General features: G+C 31.6%; 2 protein-coding genes and 1 long non-coding RNA gene across 3 annotated transcripts in view; all 3 read left to right on the forward strand.

The window, feature by feature from the left end:
* Positions 1–26,260, forward strand: part of LOC143051943 (uncharacterized) — a 216,958-nt gene that overhangs the window by 100,253 nt on the left and 90,445 nt on the right. The gene's annotated exons all lie outside the window — the stretch shown is intronic.
* Positions 1–26,260, forward strand: part of LOC143051096 (uncharacterized) — a 101,136-nt gene that overhangs the window by 11,629 nt on the left and 63,247 nt on the right. The window contains exons 6-14 of the mRNA XM_076224125.1: positions 601–681; positions 4,126–4,170; positions 4,754–4,816; positions 6,892–6,972; positions 10,426–10,458; positions 10,892–10,954; positions 13,660–13,684; positions 15,655–15,753; positions 17,772–17,924. Coding sequence (XP_076080240.1) covers positions 601–681; positions 4,126–4,170; positions 4,754–4,816; positions 6,892–6,972; positions 10,426–10,458; positions 10,892–10,954; positions 13,660–13,684; positions 15,655–15,753; positions 17,772–17,924 — 643 coding nt within the window. The remainder of the gene's footprint in view (positions 1–600; positions 682–4,125; positions 4,171–4,753; positions 4,817–6,891; positions 6,973–10,425; positions 10,459–10,891; positions 10,955–13,659; positions 13,685–15,654; positions 15,754–17,771; positions 17,925–26,260) is intronic.
* The window catches only part of LOC143051942 (uncharacterized), a 32,128-nt gene continuing 28,980 nt past the window's right edge, over positions 23,113–26,260 (forward strand). The window contains exon 1 of the mRNA XM_076224926.1: positions 23,113–24,347. Within this exon, the coding sequence (XP_076081041.1) occupies positions 23,124–24,347 (1,224 nt within the window). The 5' untranslated portion in view covers positions 23,113–23,123. The remainder of the gene's footprint in view (positions 24,348–26,260) is intronic.

The following is a 26,260-nucleotide window of genomic DNA, read 5'->3' on the forward strand; positions in this document are numbered from 1 at the left end:
TTTGCGAAGTTTTCACTGCAGTCGTAAAAGACTAATGTAGCTATATATTTATTAACAAGTATGCTTTTGTAGTGTGTTTCATGGGCGATGGTTGTTACCCATATTTGCCCGAGAAAAAAAAACCCACCTTAACCCTGCAATAAAACAGGAAACACGACTGGCCATAAACAAACAAGCATATTCTCCTTTTGTGTATTTTACAAACCTCAATATTGAGGTTCAAAAGATAAAGTGCAACATTTAGGAGGTCAGCATTTTCTACCCAATGTCCTTTCCAGACTTAACTTACCACTGGAATCAAACTAAAGCATAGTCAGTGGATAAATATTATATGGGTTTGGGGACAGATAGTCTAACAAGGCACATTACAACCCAGTGATAACGAAACCGCAAAAGAGAGACATGTACAAAAAAGACATTCAAACTCATAAATCGATTATTAACTTATAACGCTAAGGATAAAAGAGAAGTATCAAAGACTAATAACAATGTATATAATATTACATAAAAACTAAGCATTATGTTTTAAAAAGGTAAGGTTTAAACCAACCGCTTCGAAAACAAACAATGATGAGACCAAAAGAAATATTTATATTGAAGGGTAATACAGCTATTGCTGAAGCTGAAGCTGAATCTAAAAAGAGACAGAAAAAAATCAGCAGAAGAGGTTTATATTTTAAAGTAAGTTACAACTAAAACTGCATGATAAGTGAAGGTGAAGGTTACATGAATCACTTCAGTGTGTGAGATACGATATTTAAACTTATCAAATATTTGTTACGAATACGATGGGCTTTGCATATGTAATAACCTCAAAATTGCCAGATACAAAACAGAGGTTATTGGTAATTATGCCATGATTCTAAATGAGCTGACTTAATCGTGTCTAAACCATAATGGCTAACACTGACGGTGTATTGACAATTATGATAAGTTTGCTTTAATTGCTTCTTTTTACAAGTTGCATTTAAACTTATATCTCGAATTTGACCTACACAGTCAACTTAGTACCAGAATCTATGACAAACGAGACGATTTGAATTTTGAAATTAAAATTTCCCCCACCTTAGTAGCAATATACCAACTTCACCTGCATATGAAATATAAATTTTTTTTCAACTTTGTAAAACGTCATCAGTGTCTGATAAGAAATTTGATGAGCCAGGGGTATGTCAAAGAACGTCTCGTCCTTTTTTCTAAAAAATTTCATTGGGAGGTACCAAGACCTTGTTGATAAATATTCCGTTTCAACTTCACAAATAATACATGATGGTGTTGATGTATATATTCTACGTACTGATGTTGTTTATCATCTTAACAACGTGTTTTATTGTTCTTTCATTTTTCTTTGTTCTATTATAAATAATACTTTCATTTTTAGCTTGTGTTTTGTATATGCGACTTTTTGTATTTCTTTGGTTCTTATAACGTGACTCTGTACTTTAAAAAGATCCCGTCAGTGTGATAGTGTTCTATGTAATGTCATTATAATATATTTCTATTATGAATTACAAAATATGTTAAACCACAAACGTCAAAATTATTCAATCGCGTAGTGGAATTAACTATTTGTGGATTCTTATGAATTCTATATAACTTTTGGACTATTTTAAATCTTGATTTAATTCTGAAATTGATTCTTACATACTTACATAGATTTTTTGACCCAGCATATTTACATTGCCTATGTGAAATTTTAATATTTATGTGACGTATAAAATTTGCTAACGTCAGACACGCGAATCAATGAATGTGTCTGTAGATAGATGTTTTTGTGTTCTGTTAAATTGTTTCTTTTAAAATTGTTACTCGATGATGACTGCTGTACCCATATTTTGCCTATTTTATTTATTATGTCTGTTTAGTTCACACATCATTGTAATTATAATGGAATTCGACGAGACTGTCATCAAAGTGAGAGGGTTAGCGCTATAAAACCAGCTTTAATCCACCATTTTTTATTTTTGAAAATACCTGTACCAAGTCAGGAATATGACAGTTCATGTCCATTCGTTTTTGATGTGTTTTGTTATTTGATGTTGCCATGTAATTATGGACTTTCCGATTAGATTTTCCTCTAAGTTCAGTATTTTTGTGATTTTACTTCTAACGTTTATTGATGTAGCCTCAGTTATGCCAAATTACTGTATTTTTGTAGTATTGTTATAAAAAGGAACGTTTTTCTCTCTTCTGCTGAACTTAAATATGTGCAAAAGCCTTGTGCCGATATGGTAGTCTCGGGATGATACCAGGGTCAATATGGAAAAGGTCATGTTATAATCTATACTTATATCTTGATAGTCATGACTTGATAGAATATAGAAGACTAAAATCAACATATATTTTTACATGAGACACATATTCTTTTTTCAAGTCATCTTTTAATTTTCTTAAAAAAATAATAACTTTTTAATTAAATGAATGACAAATGTTTATGCAGACAAAGACATTATCCCCTAAACGTTTAATGGTAAATATGATCTATATTTTTACGACAGTTGTGTTTTTTTTTTAGATTTGTTTATTTTTAAAATGAGCTGATCGAAATTAAGTCATCGTACTTTTGACATATTGAAAGCATATTTTTCTATATATGTCGAAGTTATTTTTAGCTTACAAGATCGTCCATTGTACCTTTCTTTGAAACAGAAGATAAGCATGCATACTTAAAGACGCAATTGTATTACACTTTATATCTTATTTAGCCATTGCTATTCAATAACATGCACTTGTGCATTGTTAAAGATCTTTCAAGGCTTACGGTCTTCTGTCTTAACCTTTCTGTCCATGTTACAGTTCTTCGTTGTGCATATTATGATGGAATATTGTTAGTGTTGCCCTTTATAATGTAGTGTTTACTGTATATTCGAATTACTGATCTCCGGGGAGGTCACTTTCTGTTACGATGACATTCAATCTTTTTATTATAACTGAACACGACATTTAGATGCCCCATTTATGGGTATTATGTTTTCTGGTCTGTGCGTCCGTTCGTCCGTCCTTTCGTTCGTTCATCTTTTCGTCCGTGCTTCAGGTTCAAGTTTTTTGTTGAGGTAGTTTTTGATGAAGTTGAAGTCCAATCAACTTGAAACTTAGTACTCATCTTACCTATGATATTATCTTTCCAATTTGAATGCCAAACAAGAGACTTTACCCAATTTTTATGGTCCACTGAACATAGAAAATGATAGTGCGGATGGGACATTCGTTTACTATGGACACATTCTTGTTCAATATACATTAACTACAGAGCGTCCTTATAAAGACAGTATATTTGATTTGGAACATAGTACCGTTACTTGATTTCCTTTAAACGATTTTCATATTTACTGACCAGTCGTTTGTCAAAAAACAATGTTTAATCTTATTTAACCCATTGAAGAAATATATCCATTGATTATTAAAAATGTGGTTTACGTAACTTGCAAAGTAATGAATGAAAGTCATTTTAAAAATAACTTCGCGTGAACATATGTTACATTCCTGCTATTAAGATTATTTTTCAACTGAGTTTAATAACTGTGATTTTTTCAAAGTTTTCGTTTCATTTGTCAAGAGCACATCACTGTTTAGGATACATCATTGTTTTGTCGAAAGTATATAAATGAAAATATGTTATTTACTTTAAGAAAAGTACTACCTCATTTTTCAAAGGCACATCTTAAGTCATTGATTTGATAAAACTCTATTAATGATTTATATGTTATCCATTTTAGTACTTCCGTTTCAACATTTAGTTATCAAATATAAATTGCATACATTGTTTAACTTCTTTAAACGCCATCTAATTGAATATTAGTAAAACATAGACCAATCATAATATACACCATAATTACTGGTAGAATGACTGATTATACATTGAAATACGGAAAGAGTATTGGCGGTATAAACGTTAGTAGATGATACAAAAAACCCAAATGACAAAAAGAAGCAAAAGTAATAAATATATGAAAAAATTAACATTTGCAGGATATTGAAAATTAAATTCTGTGAACAACTTGATTTAGAATATGGGATACTTGACAACATTTCTTGATATAGGACAAAATTATGCAATAGCATGCAATTTGAAAACGTAAAGAGATCACGTACAATAAATAATGGAAACACATACTTATATTACAGGATCAGCATTTAGATACACTCACAGGAGTTGTGGAGTACCTGGAGGTAAACCTGACACTATATAGAGTTAGATAAATCGCTTTGTCACTCATACGTCAAAGATGAAGCTTTATTTTGACAGCATTACTCATGTTAATACATTACAATTCTTACGTTAAAGTATATGTTTCACTTTAAGGATAGTTGGTCACATGCATACTTTTCAAGATTTCTCGAATTTTAGATTTCTTCAAGGCAATTATACTTCTGACTTATTATTCCAATAAGATTCGACATTATGCTTCATCTAACATGTTCGGAGCTAATGTATAGATTGATTTTCAATGGAAAACTGCGAAATATTCATAATAATTGCCTCTAAACATTTTTGTACCTACAAAATATTTTTTGGTTTGGTAAAAGTAAAAAGTCATCTTTTGTAAATCAACTTTCTAGAAATACTTAATGACAACAACAAATAAATACTAGTAAAACAAAACAGATTTCTTAAAACGTCTTTTTTGCTTGAGAATTTGAGAAACTTAGTTATATTTATAGGTAGTTTAAGAAAATTACGCATAAGGCTAACATTAAATACTATGTATAGCAAATATACTCCACACAATGCATCATCATACTTATATTACAGAATGTAACAGATAATCCACAAAACAGGCATAAGGTCCTCACACAGAAAGAAGAGAATCTTCAGGTAAGATGGACACTGATACACAACAAATTATTTTAAAAACGTCATGGGTAAACAATAGCAAGATATATTTTGAACAAAATAATATTGTAATGTATGAAGAAAGATTTTAATATATACGGATGAAGTAGCATGGTCTGATTATTTTACTTCCTAAAAAGATGGTATTTCGAGAAAACAATCTTGTATCTACATGTAGACGTGTTGTAGTATACGGTAATGCTGCCGATAAAGAGGCAGTCCGGCATATTACCGACACCTTTTATGAATATGTTTGTATATTTTTTTATTTGTAAAGAAAAACAAATTGGTAAAAAAGATATATACAATGTGTTACTTTTAGAAAATTGAAAACCTGTGAAAAACATATATTTTAATAATAATCTGAATGAAAAAAGACGAAAATTCCATTTTTATAATTCTATACTAGTAAACAAGACCTCATTTTGTGTGTCGCTTCTCTTCCTTCCACAATAAATTGATCATCATGCCTCTGTGTTCTGTAGGTAACATGCATAGTCGCATCTGTCATCCATTCTTATGATTATTCAGATTGAGTTATTTTGGGAGAAAAACGACAAAATAGGTGTCCGGATATTGTTTTCGTTATCAGACTGACTTTTAGTCATAGATAAGACTTCCGGTTTTAAACATGCACAAGAACAACCAATCGTATGATAGATTACAAAAACGAAAAACAAACAAGCCAATCAGAGCGTTCTCCATATCATGATTTTTAGATCGCAAGAACCACAACTATTATACCTCCTTTAAGACAATTATGTTTTCGCGTTTATCCACCTGTAAACTACGATTATACTACTATAATATACAGAGACTCTCTGTAATTCTGTCTACCTTTTTCTGAAATATTTACTATCTAAGGGGTATACCATGAAAATGTCTTTTTGTTTTTGCCGGATATTGTGGGTTCATTTATTTTCGTGGGTACCAATGTTAGTGGATTAAGAAAAACTCACATGTTGGTGGATATCTAATTTCGTGGTTTCACCATAGTCTGCTAACAATCCTATAGAAATTTTGTTTTATGTTGAACATTTTATTTTGTGGTTAACTTGTACCAACGAAATCCACGACATTTGGTATCTAACGAATGATAATAAATCAACAATATTTCAATCACCATAATGAATAGACATATATTTTTAACACTGTGCGAAATAATCGTCGTGCCTCTCAACGACGATTTTTACTAATTGTATTGGTTTTTGTCTATCATCATGAAATACTCAACACAGAGATTATTAGTATGACAAGATATTTGATTACGTTTATTCCCCTTGTATGGTGGTTTTCACTTTTAATTTTTTAATTATTTTTTGGGCAGAAAGTATATAAATTCCAAAAAGAAACTGTAAAAGGCTAAACTGGTTTTCTCGATAAACTCAAGCATCCTTGAAAGGATTTGACAACGAACTTGAATACAAAATAAACATAACGAAGCGGATGGCCTACTTTTGCGAAGTTTTCACTGCAGTCGTAAAAGACTAATGTAGCTATATATTTATTAACAAGTATGCTTTTGTAGTGTGTTTCATGGGCGATGGTTGTTACCCATATTTGCCCGAAAAAAAAAAAACCCACCTTAACCCTGCAATAAAACAGGAAACACGACTGGGCATAAACAAACAAGCATATTCTCCTTTTGTGTATTTTACAAACCTCAATATTGAGGTTCAAAAGATAAAGTGCAACATTTAGGAGGTCAGCATTTTCTACCCAATGTCCTTTCCAGACTTAACTTACCACTGGAATCAAACTAAAGCATAGTCAGTGGATAAATATTATATGGGTTTGGGGACAGATAGTCTAACAAGGCACATTACAACCCAGTGATAACGAAACCGCAAAAGAGAGACATGTACAAAAAAGACATTCAAACTCATAAATCGATTATTAACTTATAACGCTAAGGATAAAAGAGAAGTATCAAAGACTAATAACAATGTATATAATATTACATAAAAACTAAGCATTATGTTTTAAAAAGGTAAGGTTTAAACCAACCGCTTCGAAAACAAACAATGATGAGACCCAAAGAAATATTTATATTGAAGGGTAATACAGCTATTGCTGAAGCTGAAGCTGAATCTAAAAAGAGACAGAAAAAAATCAGCAGAAGAGGTTTATATTTTAAAGTAAGTTACAACTAAAACTGCATGATAAGTGAAGGTGAAGGTTACATGAATCACTTCAGTGTGTGAGATACGATATTTAAACTTATCAAATATTTGTTACGAATACGATGGGCTTTGCATATGTAATAACCTCAAAATTGCCAGATACAAAACAGAGGTTATTGGTAATTATGCCATGATTCTAAATGAGCTGACTTAATCGTGTCTAAACCATAATGGCTAACACTGACGGTGTATTGACAATTATGAGAAGTTTGCTTTAATTGCTTCTTTTTACAAGTTGAATTTAAACTTATATCTCGAATTTGACCTACACAGTCAACTTAGTACCAGAATCTATGACAAACGAGACGATTTGAATTTTGAAATTAAAATTTCCCCCACCTTAGTAGCAATATACCAACTTCACCTGCATATGAAATATATATTTTTTTTCAACTTTGTAAAACGTCATCAGTGTCTGAGAAGAAATTTGATGAGCCAGGGGTATGTCAAAGAACGTCTCGTCCTTTTTCTAAAAGAGTTCATTGGGAGGTACCAAGACCTTGTTGATAAATATTCCGTTTCAACTTCACAAATAATACATGATGGTGTTGATGTATAGATTCTACGTACTGATGTTGTTTATCATCTTAACAACGTGTTTTATTGTTCTTTCATTTTTCTTTGTTCTATTATAAATAATACTTTCATTTTTAGCTTGTGTGTTTTGTATATGCGACTTTTTGTATTTCTTTGGTTCTTATAACGTGACCCTGTACTTTAAAAAGATCCCGTCAGTATGATAGTGTTCTATGTAATGTCATTATAATATATTTCTATTATGAATTACAAAATATGTTAAACCACAAACGTCAAAATTATTCAATCGCGTAGTGGAATTAACTATTTGTGGATTCTTATGAATTCTATATAACTTTTGGACTATTTTAAATCTTGATTTAATTCTGAAATTGATTCTTACATACTTACATAGATTTTTTGACCCAGCATATTTACATTGCCTATGTGAAATTTTAATATTTATGTGACGTATAAAATTTTCTAACGTCAGACACGCGAATCAATGAATGTGTCTGTAGATAGATGTTTTTGTGTTCTGTTAAATTGTTTCTTTTAAAATTGTTACTCGATGATGACTGCTGTACCCATATTTTGCCTATTTTATTTATTATGTCTGTTTAGGTCACACATCATTGTAATTATAATGGAATTCGACGAGACTGTCATCAAAGTGAGAGGGTTAGCGCTATAAAACCAGGTTTAATCCACCATTTTTTATTTTTGAAAATGCCTGTACCAAGTCAGGAATATGACAGTTCTTGTCCATTCGTTTTTGATGTGTTTTGTTATTTGATGTTGCCATGTAATTATGGACTTTCCGATTAGATTTTCCTCTAAGTTCAGTATTTTTGTGATTTTACTTCTAACATTTATTGATGTTGCCTCAGTTATGCCAAATTACTGTATTTTTGTTTTATTGTTATAAAAAGGAACGTTTTTCTCTCTTCTGCTGAACTTAAATATGTGCAAAAGCCTTGTGCCGATATGGTAGTCTCGGGATGATACCAGGGTCAATATGGAAAAGGTCATGTTATAATCTATACTTATATCTTGATAGTCATGACTTGAAAGAATATAGAAGACTAAAATCAACATATGTTTTTACATGAGACACATATTCTTTTTTTCAAGTCATCTTTAAATTTTCTTAAAAAAATAATAACTTTTTAATTAAATGAATGACAAATGTTTATGCAGACAAAGACATTATCCCCTAAACGTTTAATGGTAAATATGATCTATATTTTTACGACAGTTGTGTTTTTTTTTTTAGATTTGTTTATTTTTAAAATGAGCTGATCGAAATTATGTCATCGTACTTTTGACATATTGAAAGCATATTTTTCTATATATGTCGAAGTTATTTTTAGCTTACAAGATCGTCCATTGTACCTTTCTTTGAAACAGAAGATAAGCATGCATACTTAAAGACGCAATTGTATTACACTTTATATCTTATTTAGCCATTGCTATTCAATAACATGCACTTGTGCATTGTTAAAGATCTTTCAAGGCTTACGGTCTTCTGTCTTAACCTTTCTGTCCATGTTACAGTTCTTCGTTGTGCATATTATGATGGAATATTGTTAGTGTTGCCCTTTATAATGTAGTGTTTACTGTATATTCGAATTACTGATCTCCGGGGAGGTCACTTTCTGTTACGATGACATTCAATCTTTTTATTATAACTGAACACGACATTTGGATGCCCCATTTATGGGCATTATGTTTTCTGGTCTGTGCGTCCGTTCGTCCGTCCTTTCGTTCGTTCATCTTTTCGTCCGTGCGTCCCGCTTCAGGTTCAAGTTTTTTGTTGAGGTAGTTTTTGATGAAGTTGAAGTCCAATCAACTTGAAACTTAGTACTCATCTTACCTATGATATTATCTTTCTAATTTGAATGCCAAACAAGAGACTTTACCCAATTTTCATGGTCCACTGAACATAGAAAATGATAGTGCGGATGGGACATTCGTTTACTATGGACACATTCTTGTTCAATATACATTAACTACAGAGCGTCCTTATAAAGACAGTATATTTGATTTGGAACATAGTACCGTTACTTGATTTCCTTTAAACGATTTTCATATTTACTGACCAGTCGTTTGTAAAAAAACAATGTTTAATCTTATTTAACCCATTGAAAAAAATATATCCATTGATTATTAAAAATGTGGTTTACGTAACTTGCAAAGTAATGAATGAAAGTCATTTTAAAAATAACTTCGCGTGAACATATGTTACATTCCTGCTATTAAGATTACTTTTCAACTGAGTTTAATAACTGTGATTTTTTAAAAGTTTCGTTTCATTTGTCAAGAGCACATCACTGTTTAGGATACATCATTGTTTTGTCGAAAGTATATAAATGAAAATATGTTATTTACTTTAAGAAAAGTACTACCTCATTTTTCAAAAGCACATCTTAAGTCATTGATTTGATAAAACTCTATTAATTATTTATATGTTATCCATTTTAGTACTTACGTTTCAACATTTAGTTATCAAATATAAATTGCATACATTGTTTAACTTCTTTAAACGCCAACTTATTGAATATTAGTAAAACATAGACCAATCATAATATACACCATAATTACTGGTAGAATGACTGATTATACATTGAAATACGGAAAGAGTATTGGCGGTATAAACGTTAGTAGATGATACAAAAACCCAAATGACAAAAAGAAGCAAAAGTAATAAATATATGAAAAAATTAACATTTGCAGGATATTGAAAATTAAATTCTGTGAACAACTTGATTTAGAATATGGGATACTTGTCAACATTTCTTGATATAGGACAAAATTATGCAATAGCATGCAATTTGAAAACGTAAAGAGATCACGTACAATAAATAATGGAAACACATACTTGTATTACAGGATACACTCACAGGAGTTGTGGAGTACCTGGAGGTAAACCTGACACTATATAGAGTTAGATAAATCGCTTAGGCAATTATACTTCTGACTTATTATTCCAATAAGATTCGACATTATGCTTCATCTAACATGTTCGGAGCTAATGTATAGATTGATTTTCAATGGAAAACTGCGAAATGTTCATAATAATTGCCTCTAAACATTTTAGTACCTACAAAATATTTTTTGGTTTGGTAAAAGTAAAAAGTCATCTTTTGTAAATCATCTTTCTAGAAATACTTAATGACAACAACAAATAAATACTAGTAAAACAAAACAGATTTCTTAAAACGTCTTTTTTGCTTGAGAATTTGAGAAACTTAGTTATATTTATAGGTAGTTTAAGAAAATTACGCATAAGGCTAACATTAAATACTATGTATAGCAAATATACTCTACACAATGCATCATCATACTTATATTACAGAATGTAACAGATAATCCACAAAACAGGCATAAGGTCCTCACACAGAAAGAAGAGAATCTTCAGGTAAGATGGATACACAACAAATTATTTTAAAAACGTCATGGGTAAACAATAGCAAGATATATTTTGAACAAAATAATATTGTAATGTATGAAGAAAGATTTTAATATATACGGATGAAGTAGCATGGTCTGATTATTTTACTTCCTAAAAAGATGGTATTTCGAGAAAACAATCTTGTATCTACATGTAGACGTGTTGTAGTATACGGTAATGCTGCCGATAAAGAGGCAGTCCGGCATATTACCGACACCTTTTATGAATATGTTTGTATACTTTTTTATTTGTAAAGAAAAACAAATTGGTAAAAAAGATATATACAATGTGTTACTTTTAGAAAATTAAAAACCTGTGAAAAACATATATTTTAATAATAATCTGAATGAAAAAAGACGAAAATTCCATTTTTATAATTCTATACTATTAAACAAGACCTCATTTTGTGTGTCGCTTCTCTTCCTTCCACAATAAATTGATCATCATGCCTCTGTGTTCTGTAGGTAACATGCATAGTCGCATCTGTCATCCGTTCTTATGATTATTCAGATTGAGTTATTTTGGGAGAAAAACGACAAAATAGGTGTCCGGATATTGTTTCCGTTATCAGTCTGACTTTTAGTCATAGATAAGACTTCCGGTTTTAAACATGCACAAGAACAACCAATCGTATGATAGATTACAAAAATGAAAAACAAACAAGCCAATCAGAGCGTTCTCCATATCATGATTTTTAGATCGCAAGAACCACAACTATAATACCTCCTTTAAGACAATTATGTTTTCGCGTTTATCCACCTGTAAACTACGATTATACTACTATAATATACAGAGACTCTCTGTATTCTGTCTACCTTTTTCTGAAATATTTACTATGTAAGGGGTATACCAGTTGCATATATTTAAAAATAAGTAAAACATGTGGAAACAAAAATGTGTCCGTAGTATACGAATGCCACATCGGCACTATCATTTACTATGTTTAGTGGACCGTGAAATTGGGTAAAATCTCTAATTTGGCATTAAAAAAAGATCATATCATAGGGAACATATTTACTAAGTTTGGAGTTGGTTGGACATAAAAATTTATTGTTGAAAGTGAAAATAGTGATTTGGCCAAAATGAAACAAGGGTAGAGATTAGAGGGAGGCGTCGGGATCGGATAATTATAAGCTCGGGATTCCGGGATTGATCTTTACGGGATGCGGGAATATTTTTTTTTTAATTTCGGGATGTCGAGATATGAATTTCGTTAAAAAACGCACTTCAGGATTTCATGTTTTTAAGCCCGGGATTTCGGGACCAGGGTCACTTAGACCACCCCTGAAATGAGCCTTAGTCATTTATACGAGATTCAAATCCTACCATTGGCATGTTAATAGGGCTCTCAAAAGGAAAAGTACTGATGGATTGCCCTAGAAGCACATTTTATTAGAATAATATTGGTCTATAAGCCGTTTCATTTATTTCAGGTTTGAAGCGGTGCAAAATTTTAATTTAATTTGACTTTTACCAAAAAATGCATTGACGCAAAAGGGAAGAATAATTGTGGTATAAGGCCAGCAACACGAAAAATAATTGAATTTAACAGAAAGGAAACACATAACGGACTTTGGAAAAAAAAGGGAGAGGGCTTTTGATACCTTATATGAAATTCTCCAGTCATAATATCTTTTACAAAAATTCATCCTACAACAGTTTACGATTTCGCGGGTGTGTTCTAGTCAATACTTATAATAAAATTTGGTTAACCCTTCATTAATAAAAATTAAAATAAGCATGATAATGTAATTCACAATGTTTAAATCTGAACATAGAAGGTTAGCATGTTCGGATGTTAATTTCAATGAAGGGCTTATTAGTTTGTACGCCTTAATGCAATGGCAACATATAATTTGTTAACTATTTACATTTAACATGCTTACAAACAAAACTAAAACCAGATTGCTAGGTATATATGTAATTGAGCTTGACCTGCGTTTATTGCAAATGATTACAAAGACATATGATATTTGTCTGAAGACTTTGCCAATAAGTAATTTGTCTTTATTGTAAAAAGTTCGCAAATTTTATTTTTAGACAGTAAAATAAAACTGATTTTTACAATACTTTTTGCAATACTTTATCCTTTACATATTATTGCAATAGTTATCAAAAGTAAATATGTTCAATTTTACAATTTCTAAAACTGCTTGATTAGTATTACCCAGTGTGAGTGAACATTTTTCTCATTTAAACGTGAAAGCAACGAGGTTTAAACAGCAGTATCATTTCAAACATGCCTATATTCAATAAAAAAGTAGCGATATCTTTTAAAATTTAATATTCACTACATTTTGTTCACATTAATTTGAAATAAGAATAAGAATCATCGAATTCATTTTATAATTATCTTTTTAGTGGATTTTTCTCTGCATCACAACTTAGAAAATTAGTTCAATGGCCATTCAATTCTTGTTCATGATGTGTGTCCTGAAATAAATTATTCCGTTAATTAAAACCATAGCATATTTATACAAAATGTTTCACCTCATTTTAAACCTGGTTGCGTTCACGATAAACTCAATTGTTGTGAGAACTATCAGTTGATTTTGACCACTTGAAAGTGTTAATTATTTTTTAAAACTCAATACGTAATGGTGCTTCCAATGAAATATCGGACACCTTCAGATTTAAATCAGATTAATAAAGAATTTTATTTTAAATTTCAGGCAACCAAAAACCCACCTAAAATTGGTAAGTATAAAAGATAAATGATAATGTTGAAAAAACGGATATATCCCAAAATGTTTATAAAAAATTGTAAAGCAACGCACAGCCTATGGTTAATTCAGCATGATAAGTTGAATGGCATTTCCCTCTATACAAAATGTTTACTTCGTTGAAAATATATTTGATCGTAATTAAAGTCGTCAAATACTTTGTTCATGTTTACCCTTGAATATTGAATTGTAACAATTGGACAGTTACATGATCACCAAAATAGTATTCTGCTCGCAATGATACAGTTATTCTTAAAGACCAACACACGTTGAATTCATTGAAGGCTTTTAATAATGAGCAGAATCTAAGAAAAGAACACCGAACTTACATTTTTTAAAGAATTCAAACGTTACGGTGCATTTACATGTAAATAAAGCAACGTTGCACACTTCCGTGACTGTACTATATGATTCAGAATTACAAAGGTTCATTTCTTTGATCGGTCACATATTTGACAAACGATGGTGTGTTAATTCATCAATATTTCCAATATTAATTTGTATTAACCAATCATTAGGTCTTTACACCTTTCCATGGCAAGACTTTTGATTTTGTTCTGATTTTTTTTTCTCAGTGACATCTACTTTTTTTCTTGCACAGTATTATTGTTTGCCAATATGTCGCTTAGATTTTTGGTACATAATTTCAAACAGTTTATCCATTTTTAAAACTGATCCTGTTTATCGGAATACTTAGATATGAATTTCGTTTGAGAGTAATCTCACCAAACACTGTTTTTCTTTTGTTCACTTATCTTTTGCAATCATAAAAAATAACAACAAATTTATTTTATCAAATTGCTCGTTATGTCTTCAAGAGTATCATGACTTTTTGGGCAAAACCTATATGAAGACTCCATATAAGAGTTATTCCCCCTTTTGTATTTGATATAAGTGATGTGCATTTTAAGTGATGTACTAGTAATCCATAAGTGAAAGAGATCTAGGGTCATTGCATTTGAGATTTCTTGATCAATTAAAAAGAAAATAGGTCAAGGTCAAAGGTTGAGGTCATATTCTAAAATTTGAAATTGGCTTATATTCACTTCTTTTAAAAAAAGTATCAGATGTCGATAACATATTTATACTAAATTGTTAGTTACAACATGGCGGAAGTTATTTATTATGGTTGAAAGGGTACGCTGAAATCTAACAAAAGTTTTTGCCCCTCTTATATTTAAAATTATGCGTAAAGTGATATAACTCATTAACCATAAAATTGAGAATGGAAATGGGGAATGTGCCAAAGAGACAACAACCCGACCATAGAAAAAACAATAGCAGAAGGTCACCAACAGGTCTTCAATGTAGCGAGAAATTCCCGCACCCGGAGGCTTCCTTCAGCTGGCCCCTAAACAAATATATACTAGTTTAGTGACAATGAACGCCATACTAATTTCCAAATTGTACACAAGAAACTAAAATTAAAATAATACAAGACTAACAAAGGCCAGAGGCTCCTGACTTGGGACAGGCGCAAAAATGCGGCGGGGTTAAACATGTTTGTGAGATCTCAACCCTCCCCCTATACCTCTAGCCAATGTAGAAAAGTAAACGCATAACAATACGCACATTAAAATTCAGTTTAAGAGAAGTCCGAGTCTGATGTCAGAAGATGTAACCAAATACATATTAAGGACCTAGGGTCTTTTAATTTGAGGTCATTAGTTTATGACCTTAAAATTGAGGTTAAGGTGTCAGATGGGTCAATTTAACAACGTTCTAGATTTTGACATTTGCATTACATACATATGTTTACATGATCAAGCCATAGGACTGTGTGCATCAGGGTATAATTCATTATGACCATGAAAAAGTATGTTTGTAATGAATTGTAACAGCAGTATGGTGTCGCTGATATATTGCGTGTTGTGAAATGTAGAGTTGTTTCATTGGCACTCATACCAAATCTTCCTATATATAATTAAACTATGTGTTTTTCAGAAAAGGATATACAACTCCCGTGGTTGGTTGATGCTATTGAATTTCAACGTATGCTTTCACACGGAGAATATCTGTCATACGAGAATAGGCTAAGTCTAGGTAGCTATCTAATTAAATTTCCGTTTGATGTCACTGAATAATCGTTTGTACACAAAACACTTTTCTGCCGTATAATAATATATGCATGATTTGGAACAACTCCGTCGACAGATCTGTTGATAGACGTTTCGTCCCCTAGTTTTTAATAACCATAACAAAAATCTGCACTTGTCTGTTGACATGGAATAGTATTGATGTGTTCGGATTTTTTTTTTTGGGGGGGGGGGGGGAGGGTTAAATCCTTTCCATTAAATGTCATTACCTTTATAAAAAAAAACACATTTTTATAATACTAATACAATGAATAGTTTGAATTAAATTAGGGACATCCAATATTTCTGTCAAAGAGAGGTAGGGAAATATTTACTATGACGTTAGATTTATAGAAAGACAACTCTTTTCTTATTAACAATGAGAAAACAAAGGTAAAAAAATATTCAAATATTTGTTTAATTTGGAACCAGAGTCTGGATAATTGTTTGAGTAACAGCAAATAGTACTTTCTTTCTTTGTTGTATACAAAAAATGAATGGTATATATTTTTAAAAACAGGAAATTTCTTGTGTATTGCTTTTGTTTTTATTTTGCGAAATGGAAATTATCATTTTTAGCTCACCTGACCTGAAAGGTCAAGTGAGCTTTTTTCATCACTTGGCGTCCGTCGTCCGGCGTCCGTAAACTTTTACTTCTCCTCTGAAACAACTGGGCATAATTTAACCAAACTTGGCCACAATCATCATTGAAGTATCTAGTTTTAAAAATGTGTGGCGTGACCCTGCCAACCTACCAAGATGGCCTCCATGGCTAAAAAAAGGACAGGGGTAAAATGTAGATTTTGGCTTATAACTCTGAAACCAAAGCATAAACCTCTGACAACCGGTTGTTGGGTTGCTGCCCTAAAGTTAGTAATTTTAAGGAAATTTTGAAGTTTTTGGTTATTATCTTGGATATTATTATAGATAGAGATAAACTGTAAATAGCAATAATGTTCAGCAAAGTAAGATCTACAAATAAGTCACAATGATCAAATTGTCAGTTGACCCCTTCAGGAGTTGTTGCCCTTTATAGTATTTTTTTAACAATTTTCATTAATTTTTGTAAATTTTTGTAAATTTTTAAATAATATTTGCAACTGTAATTACTGGGCCAAGTTCATTATAGATAGAGATAATTGTAGCAACAAGAATGTTCAGTAAAGTAAGATCTTCAAACAGATCACGATCACCAAAACACAATTTTTTCATGAATTTATCTGTGTCCATTGTTTAATATGCACAAATATGAGCGACACAGGCTCTTCAGAGCCTTTAGTTTTTAAGAACAAATTATCTCTACATCTATAACTTGTTTTAATGCATCAAAACATAGGCTTGTGTAAACTGATCGTGTAACCAGTTGGTACAAGCACATAAAAATATCTAAATTATTACATATCTCTAAAAAAAAGGACGCGGTTTGTGAAACAGCTTCATTTTCTAAGTTTACAATATACGAACATTTATTTTAAAAAACAACTATTGAAAAAGACAATTTATCGCATCTATGCTTATTTATCAGAATAGTAATCTAAATGTAAAATCACTAAAATACTGAACCCCGGGGAATATTCAAAGCAAAAAGGTCCATCAATTGGCAAAGTCAAAACTTTACACATCAAACGAATGGATAACAACTGTCATATTCCTGGCTTGGTACATGCATACACAAATTCTCTTTGGTCTTATACTAGTACTAATTGAATAACTGTTAATATACATAAAGTTGAAATACATTTATCCTTAACAAAACTTTGCTCTTTTCTTTCGATTGTGACATTATTGAATGTATAATACAACCCGGTTTTATGTGTGGTTCTAGTTGGCAAATCATTTTGTTTATGGTGTTTCTTTGGTGATCTCTTTTTTCGTTACAAGCGAGCTTTCTCTTAAATAATGTTTCACTCAATTAATATTGCAGATGTCGGTTACATTTATACATGAAAATATTATCATCATCAAAAATAAATTGTTTATTAATAGGTGGTCCATGTAGGGCAGGAAAAAGTACCCTTGCAAGCGTGCTTATTGGAGAAAAAATCCCACAAAAGTGGAATTCAACAGACGGACTTGTCATATTTTTTGGAAGGAACGGTATTGACATAGAAAGAAATAAAATGGTTCCGCTTAAAGAGGGTATGTGAAATTAAGTCATTTGAGTCGTGATATATATTAACCTTTTCAAAAAAACACTACATGTGTTGCTTTGAGAAAATAAACCGGTCAGTACTTATCTTCTTATTTAAATTAGAAATAGTAGATTCCCTGTAAAGAATGAATATTTTTTTTTTTGAATTAAAGTAAGAAATTATCTAGAACATATTCCAAGCCCCATTTCAAATTAAATTGATAAGTAAACCGTTGTTAAATAGTCATAAGCAAAAACAAATCTGGGTTACAAATTGAAACTTGAGTAAAAACATCAATTATAAGAGGAAATCAAAGGAACAATAGAAACACTGTACCGACACAAAAGCAAACGCCAACATACATAGAAACGGACTACTTGATAACAAGTACCACATAATTTACATGGAACAGGACATTTTAAAAATGGTTTGTGGAACCTAGTTTTGTGGGTAGCGAAACATCCTGCTGACATGGCAATTTTAAAAATACCGTTAAGAAGACAACATAAACTGACAGGAATACAGTGCAAATAAATGTAAAAACATTCAGAAAAGAAAAATAAATAAACGAATAATTTAATTTTGGATGTAACGTGTCTTCCGATTGGCTGACATTATTTTGTTATCAGCCCATAGACGCAATTTACTCATGTGACCGTGACGTCATCAACGTTTTTTCATGGTTTTCTACGGGTTAAAATGGAATTTAGAATTAATTTCGAAATAACATAAAAAATGTGGTGCACACTGTAAAATAACCAGCGACGCGCGTTATTCAATGTGCACCAAATTTTATATGTTATTTCTTCATGGACAGAAAAAATAGTTCAGTCACTCCTTAAATAATATAAAACATGAAAAACAACAATAGGATAGCCACAGACATCTCCAGTGTTGTTTCGACAGTATACCAGTACAAAGGAACGAAGTATAAAAATTATAAACTCCGCGTCGCACGAATTAATCAAAGTCACAGGTAAATTTCTAAAAACAGAATAGAATTAGTATATGTTTGACACGTACAAGAATTCACAATTTGTATTAAGTTTGTAATTATATTATTGTATGTTTAACGCAACCATGATAAATAAATGAAAATAGAATTATGTTTGTAACGGTTTTAATTTTGAACTTTCGAACCATATTGGTTAGTCTTATAAATCCAAAATTGAATCAACATATGTGCACAAAGTAGCATTAAACTTGAAATAATATAGATGAAATATATGATTCAGTATCCTAATTTTTGCATGCTATAGGAAATAAAAAATTAAATACTTGTAATATAAAGCAAAACGAAGTAGAACCTAACATTAAAAACAGTTCAAAACAAACGACATAACCCAAAAACACTGAAGACGAACTACTCGACTATTCTGACAAATAAGATATCCGTTATATTACCGAAAATACAAAATTTATGCCACAAACGATAAGACATAGCACACTCTCTAACAAGACTTACAAAAGAAACATCATAACTAAATACATGAGCATTTGATGTATGTAAAATGAAACACTTCGTATAGCATTGCGAATTCACAACCCTAATAGTCATATTTGGGAATAGTTCACGTTCGGTATTTAGCAGACAATGACTTAATATATTATAGGTGATCGGGGACATGAGGTTTTGGCAAAAATGCTTCGAGGTAAACCAGAAGAGTTTTCCGATCCAATTACCAGACCGGAAACAACAACCAATAAAAAAAGGGTGAATTCATTCGTTCAAACATCAAATGAAACCTCTGAACCAACTGAAAATATAAAAGAAAAATACAAGACAACCAGACATTCAACAGACAAATATGCGATAAAGACTCATGGTGCAACGGCTAAGGCTTACCAGGAACAGTTAGATCCACAAATTTCGAACACAGATATGCCTTCAACAGCTCACGAGATTCAAACATTAGATTGCCAGAGGCTGCAACTTCAATCAGACATTTTACATGAAGTTAGAAATGGACAATACAAAATTGAAATAGCACCCTCAGATTTAATAGATTTTGGTGGCCAAAAATCATATGATATGACACATCAACTTTTCATACAACACCAGGGATCATTTTTGTTGATGTTTGATGGTAGATTTGGCTTACATAAACAATTAGAAGATTATCCGAAGGGGGTAACTGCTGCATGTAAGTAGTTGAAAAAAGGAAATATAAACAGTCTTATAATATAGGTAAATTATATACCAAAACTAGCCTTTTTTGTTTCACAACTCTTACTTTATACTTATAACAATATAAACTGATTGGTTGTGTGTCATCCAAGACAGCTAATGCTTTTGATTAACGTTGGATTTTACATCTGTTCATCCTACAATTTGAATAATGTGCATCCTAATGATGCAAAATGGCTTGAACAATTTGTTTTTTACATAAGAATTAACGATATAATATAAATAACAGTTTGTATAATACGATAATAAATATTTCACCTGCTGTCTTCTTTGTAATAAATAGACAGCGGAATATTCACAAGATTAAGTTAATCAATCTATTAGCAGATCAGACATTTCAAGGTTTCACAGACATGATTTGAAAACAAAAACATAACTGTCCGTTAATGATTTTATAAGTTTGTAAACTTTTGTTCTCATTTTTTATTGCTTTTGTTTTTATAAAACGGTATTCTAGATTTTCGACCTCGACCTTATACGTGATCATTTTGTTACCTAAATGTAAATTGATTAAGCTTGATCAATTACTACAATCTTAGTTTAAGTCTTCCAAAACAGTTGTTATACTTACCAGAAATCTAGTATCACGATAGTTGCTGTCCTAGATTTAATTAAATTTCTAAATATTTTTAGATGTTTTGAGTTTGTTTATTTTTCTTCTAGGGAGAGGGTTCTTAACGCAGTGAAAAAAAATGTCAATAGCACATGAATATTATTGAAAACAGCATGATGATTGATTATTTGTTTTGTAACATTCGTGTTGCTGCAAGATGGAAATCAAAATTATGATGAAAATTGTAATATCTGAGAAATAGGAGAAACAAGAAATGTAATATCAAGACAATGTGTTTCCTTTTGTGATAACAAATTAGGATCAACTGAACTAACGTTTTGAATTAAATGCAACTGCGAAATACGTGAAATATTTATCTATTGATGTTATCTTGCAATTGGGTGTTTATTTATACAGATACAGCCCTACATATATCGCTATGCTGTATCTGTATGGTATACAGATATCGCCTTAATGCTCCGCCCACTGGCGGACTTTTTTTGTGTTTTGAAGTTGTCGATTGTTGAATGATTTCAGTTTTCCAATTGTGAATTTTCCATTGCTAAGTAGTTACATTCCAGCAGCATTTGCATACGAGATAAATATCTCCCAATTGATACGATATTCCCGTGCTTGCATTTCTTTCCATGATTTTCTTGATAGAGGGTTGCTGCTCACAAGAAAGGCATTAAACCAAGAGTTCCAATTGGTGAAAGTAAAATCATCCCTTCGTTAATTTTACGGACGCCATCACGAGTTGATTGACCGTTATGGAATAACCGTTTCATAAATGATATTGGATATGTTCCTTTCGTCGTAACTACAATCCCCTTCCCTTTTATGATTGTGACCTACCAAATTAGACTATTTACCGGATGTGTTATAACATAAGCAACACGATGGGTGCCACATGTGGAGCAGGATCGGCTTACCCTTCCGGAACTCCTAAAATCACCCCTTGTTTTTTTGTCGGGTTCGTGTTGCTTATTCTTTGGTTTTCTATAAAGTGTGTGCTATTGTTGTCTGTTTGTCTTTTTCATTTTGGCCATGACGTTGTCAGTTTATTTTCGATTTATGAGTTTGAATGTCCCTTTGGTATCTCTCGTCCTTCTGTTGTATGGACCTCCGTGACATCATAACGTGTATTGAAGTTGCATTCCAATGACATTATTTGACCGTATGTGAACTGCGGTCTGTTTTTTTTATATGACAAACATGACAGGCAGGATTAACTTCATTTTCTTAAGCACTAATCATCGAGCGAAAAATTTGATGTGTACATGAGTAACACACATAATTAACCATGTACAATATCAATTTCAGCATAGTCAGTGAAAGTAACCTTCAGTGCACAATTCGAATGCGTAGAACATATCTGACATTTTTGTTTTCTGCATTTTACTGTTGAAATTATGTTATAAAAATATAATAATTTATTCTTACCGATGTAATATTATTGACCAGTCGAGTTTTTTTGTTTGCGAATCCACTGTCTTCCAGAATGTGTTACTACGCTGGCCTTTAAGTACTTTAAATCGATAATACATGCATTAATTGTGAGTTTGTCTGTCTTTCAAAGCAAACACAATATACAAAATCAATTGCAGCATAAACACAATAACTGTGTAGTCTTTTTGTTTTTTAAATATAAGCTGTACTCGGCTCGAAACAGGAGTAATAGCTCGATAAAGCTCGCATTACACCTGTTTGTCAGCCTCATACACATACAATTGATATTCAAAGACACTACACAGTTAATGCCTATTTATGTATTATCATTATATATCATGTCTATGTCTATGTGCAGCATTGTATTAATAGTCTTCCGATTTACATGTATACATTACAAATAGTAATACAAGGACTATAATTATCATTATGACAACCTCGTTGAAACAAATATAGTGAGTGAAAGTCATATTGGGTCAGTCAATGTTTTCATAATTTATTGTAGCCATACTGATACATTGGGTTGATTCAATTTTGACCTATACTGATAATTCCGAAGACATTATGCCAATGATTCTCTTTGCTGCAACACACAGAGACAAGTGTAAGCTAAATAGACATTCTGAGGCACGCAATTTTGTATTCCATGTAATATTGATAAACACCAGATTAATGAACTTAAAGTCATATAAGGTAATATGTCAAACAGTTAGTAAACTTACTTTGTCAAATATGGTTCAGGTTTTAAAAAAACTTTTTTTTCTCTTGTACTACGACACTTTCAAAACTAGATAGTATACTCTCAGAAAAGAAAAATCTGTAAGAAAGCAACATGCCAAACTGTACAACTCGATGAAATAAATATTGATAAGATTATAACTATAAAAAGAGACGTCAGCAGAAAATATTTTACCAATGTGGTGCAAAAACGAATGATAAAAAGAAACGGATAACAATAAAACATTTCCTTAAATTCACAAGCATTTGTTACTACCTTTCAGAAAGACACCACGAAGATGACAGAAACCTTCATCGAGGATATAAAACAGATGTTCTCCAAGCATGAGAAAAAACAACACATTCACCTTGATACAGTATATTTCATAAATGGAACTGATAAACACGACGTGGAAATACAACACATGACAGACCAGGTCGTCATGTTTGCAAAGCAGCAGTCGTCCTGGGGCCAGAGAAGACCTATGCAATGGGTTCCGCTACAGTTACAAATCGCCAACATGAGAATGAAGAATATAAACATCATTACAAAGAAAGATCTCATAAACGTCAACGAGCTGAATGACGATCTTGCTTTAGAAGAAGGTCAGTTGGATGATTTCCTATTGGTCCAACACTCTCTTGGAAAGCTGATGTATTACAACCGAAATGGGTTAGACAACTACATCATTATTCACCCTCCTGCATTAGTAAACATATTGAGATCATTCGTTACAGATAAGAAGTTCTTTCCAGCAAAAAGGGATCTCAAATCTATACTGCAAACATTGACCGACACCGGAAGAATCTACAAAACAGATCTTTTGAAGCTTTGGCAACAAAATCATTTACATGAATATATGCCAGACATTTCCATTCAAGAATTTGTAATAGAGCTTCTAATACATCTGGATGTTCTGATTATTCCAAAGGCGAATACACAAAATTCTGTTCATGATGTTTACCTCGTCCCATGCATGATCAAAGCTTCTAAACCATTTGGTTTTAATTCCTTCGAGAGTCAAATACAAAGAACGATATGTTTAAGATATTCATTGTCTCTACATTCTATTCCTTCTGCATTGGCTTACAAAGTACTTGGAGCAGCACTCAATGCTTGGCCATTGAAAGATAAGAATCGAACACCGTGTCTTTACCACAAGGCTGCAGTGTTGAATGTGAACGAGGCAAATGAAATCAGAATATGTTTGGAAGACAATCGATTTTTGATATCCTTGGCAAATCAGCAATCGTTGCTTGATATATCACCCGATATAGCAGCAAGCATACAAGAATGTCTAACAAAGAATCTCCAGACGTCTCTTTTGTTCTATTATAACAGCTTTGGCAGAAAAATGAGTCAAGGAAATGTGGCAGAGCTATACACAATGGAAGTAGGCATTCCATGCGGCAGATATGTTTGCTTTATATCTTTGCAAGAAAGCATGACAAATGAAAAATGGAAATGTAATAATGGGAAGATACATGAAACAAGATACTTACGATATTGGGTCTTCAACAAGGTAAGGCATATGTTGTCATGTATATCCTTAACACACAAGATTTGTTTTTTTTTAATATTAATTGAAATGCATCTGCTATAATGTCAGTCGAAGATTTGCATTAATATCCTAATTTACAGTAGAAAAGCACGACTAGCTTATCTTTCCAAAAACACGTGAATGATATGTGGCAAAGATTATCAAAACAAAAAAGAAAAGAGCAGCATAGATTTGATACATACGAGTTTAACAAATATAGTTGTCTTTTAATAGCCCTAATACAAAGACGGCACGTTAACTTAACAGTGATATAAAGCTTCACCTATTCCAACAGGTCACATTTGAATCTAACCAGATAATTGCAATATATATTATATAATGTTTTTACAACATATAATGCTTGGAACTAGTATTACAATTTATGAGTGTATAACAATAACTTACTTTCTTATTAAATTAAATGTCTGAAAAAAATTATGTGAAAAAGTGGTTATAGCAACATGATAAAAAATACACTTGTCAGGGATCATAATGTTTTTTACTATCCCTATAATTTTTCAGGGGATATATATCACTACTGGACGAAAAAACAACTGTCCATACCAGTAACAGTTGTTTTACGACTGTTTATGTCTGTTAAAGTTGTAACAGTCGATAAATTCTACTGTGTCAGTTATTTTCTAACTGTCCCAACTCTTAAAGTGTTTGTCTCAAACATAAATCGACTGTTACAACGCTTCAAAAGGTTGACACAGTTGAAAAATAACTGATACAACTATTTTTAGGTTGTAACAGTTATTTTTTAACTGTCCCAACTCTTTACACGTTGCGTCAGTCATAAAGGGACTGTTTAAACCCCGAAAAGGTTGTTACAGCTAAAATAGGACTGCTGCAACCCTTTTAAAGTTGTAACAGTTAATTAACAACTGCCTCAACGCGGACATCGTTGCTACAGTCAATAAGAAACTGTCTCAACGCCAAAAAGGTTGTCACAGTTATAATACGTCTGATACAACTATGAAAGCGTTGTAACAGTCAATTAATAACTGTTAAAACTTTCAAAAACGTTGATACAGTCATTCAAAAAGAGTGTTAAATCTCTTATTAATTTATCTTGAAAGACTGGAATGGTCATAAAACAGGCACAACATTTAAAGGAGTTTATAAACAAAATATATCACAACAAATTTTAATGTTAAGTGCTTGTAAAGATTAACTATATTGAAACATTTGCCACTGGACGTTTGCAATTCAGCATTTTATCAATTAATTTATTTATTTATTTGTGTGTTTCATTTATTTACTAATTTTATAGTACCCATTTAACTAGTGCCTCTCTTTTGAACTATTTCTGAGCGAGAATTAGATAGATGCAATAATTAAATATATTTCAAATTAGTCCCTGTTAGTGCAAAAATGAATCAATAATTCATTCGAAAAAAAAGTCCCACCTATAATTGACATCTTTCCGAAATTTGCGAATAACCAACTTACTGTTATTTAACATTTTCCCCACTTTTGAAAACATTTCAATTAATAGAACCGATTAATCGTAGGTGTAAGAGCGTTGAATCATATTAAACAGCTAAGATACATGTATGCTGTCAATTAAATGTCAAGTTTAAATTTCGAATCTGATAAAATATAGATATTTCATATTTTTTTGATAGTTTTGTGGTACGTGTTTAGTAAATTATACCCGATTGCTTTTTTTCATGAAATGACAGTCATGCAATTATCATACTGTAGACCAGTTTCATGTTAGCATCATATGCCAAGAAATAATAAACATTTTTGAAACAGCAATGAGGGGGGATAGTAGGGGTCCTGATCCCGAAATCCCGAACTCCCGGGCCGGGTTAAAAACACGAAACACCGAGGTCCCGAAATTCGAAAAACAGAATCCCCGGATCTCGAAATACCGAGTTTAAGAA

Source organism: Mytilus galloprovincialis, chromosome 11, assembly GCF_965363235.1.
Source record: "Mytilus galloprovincialis chromosome 11, xbMytGall1.hap1.1, whole genome shotgun sequence".
Lineage (NCBI taxonomy): Eukaryota > Metazoa > Mollusca > Bivalvia > Mytilida > Mytilidae > Mytilus > Mytilus galloprovincialis.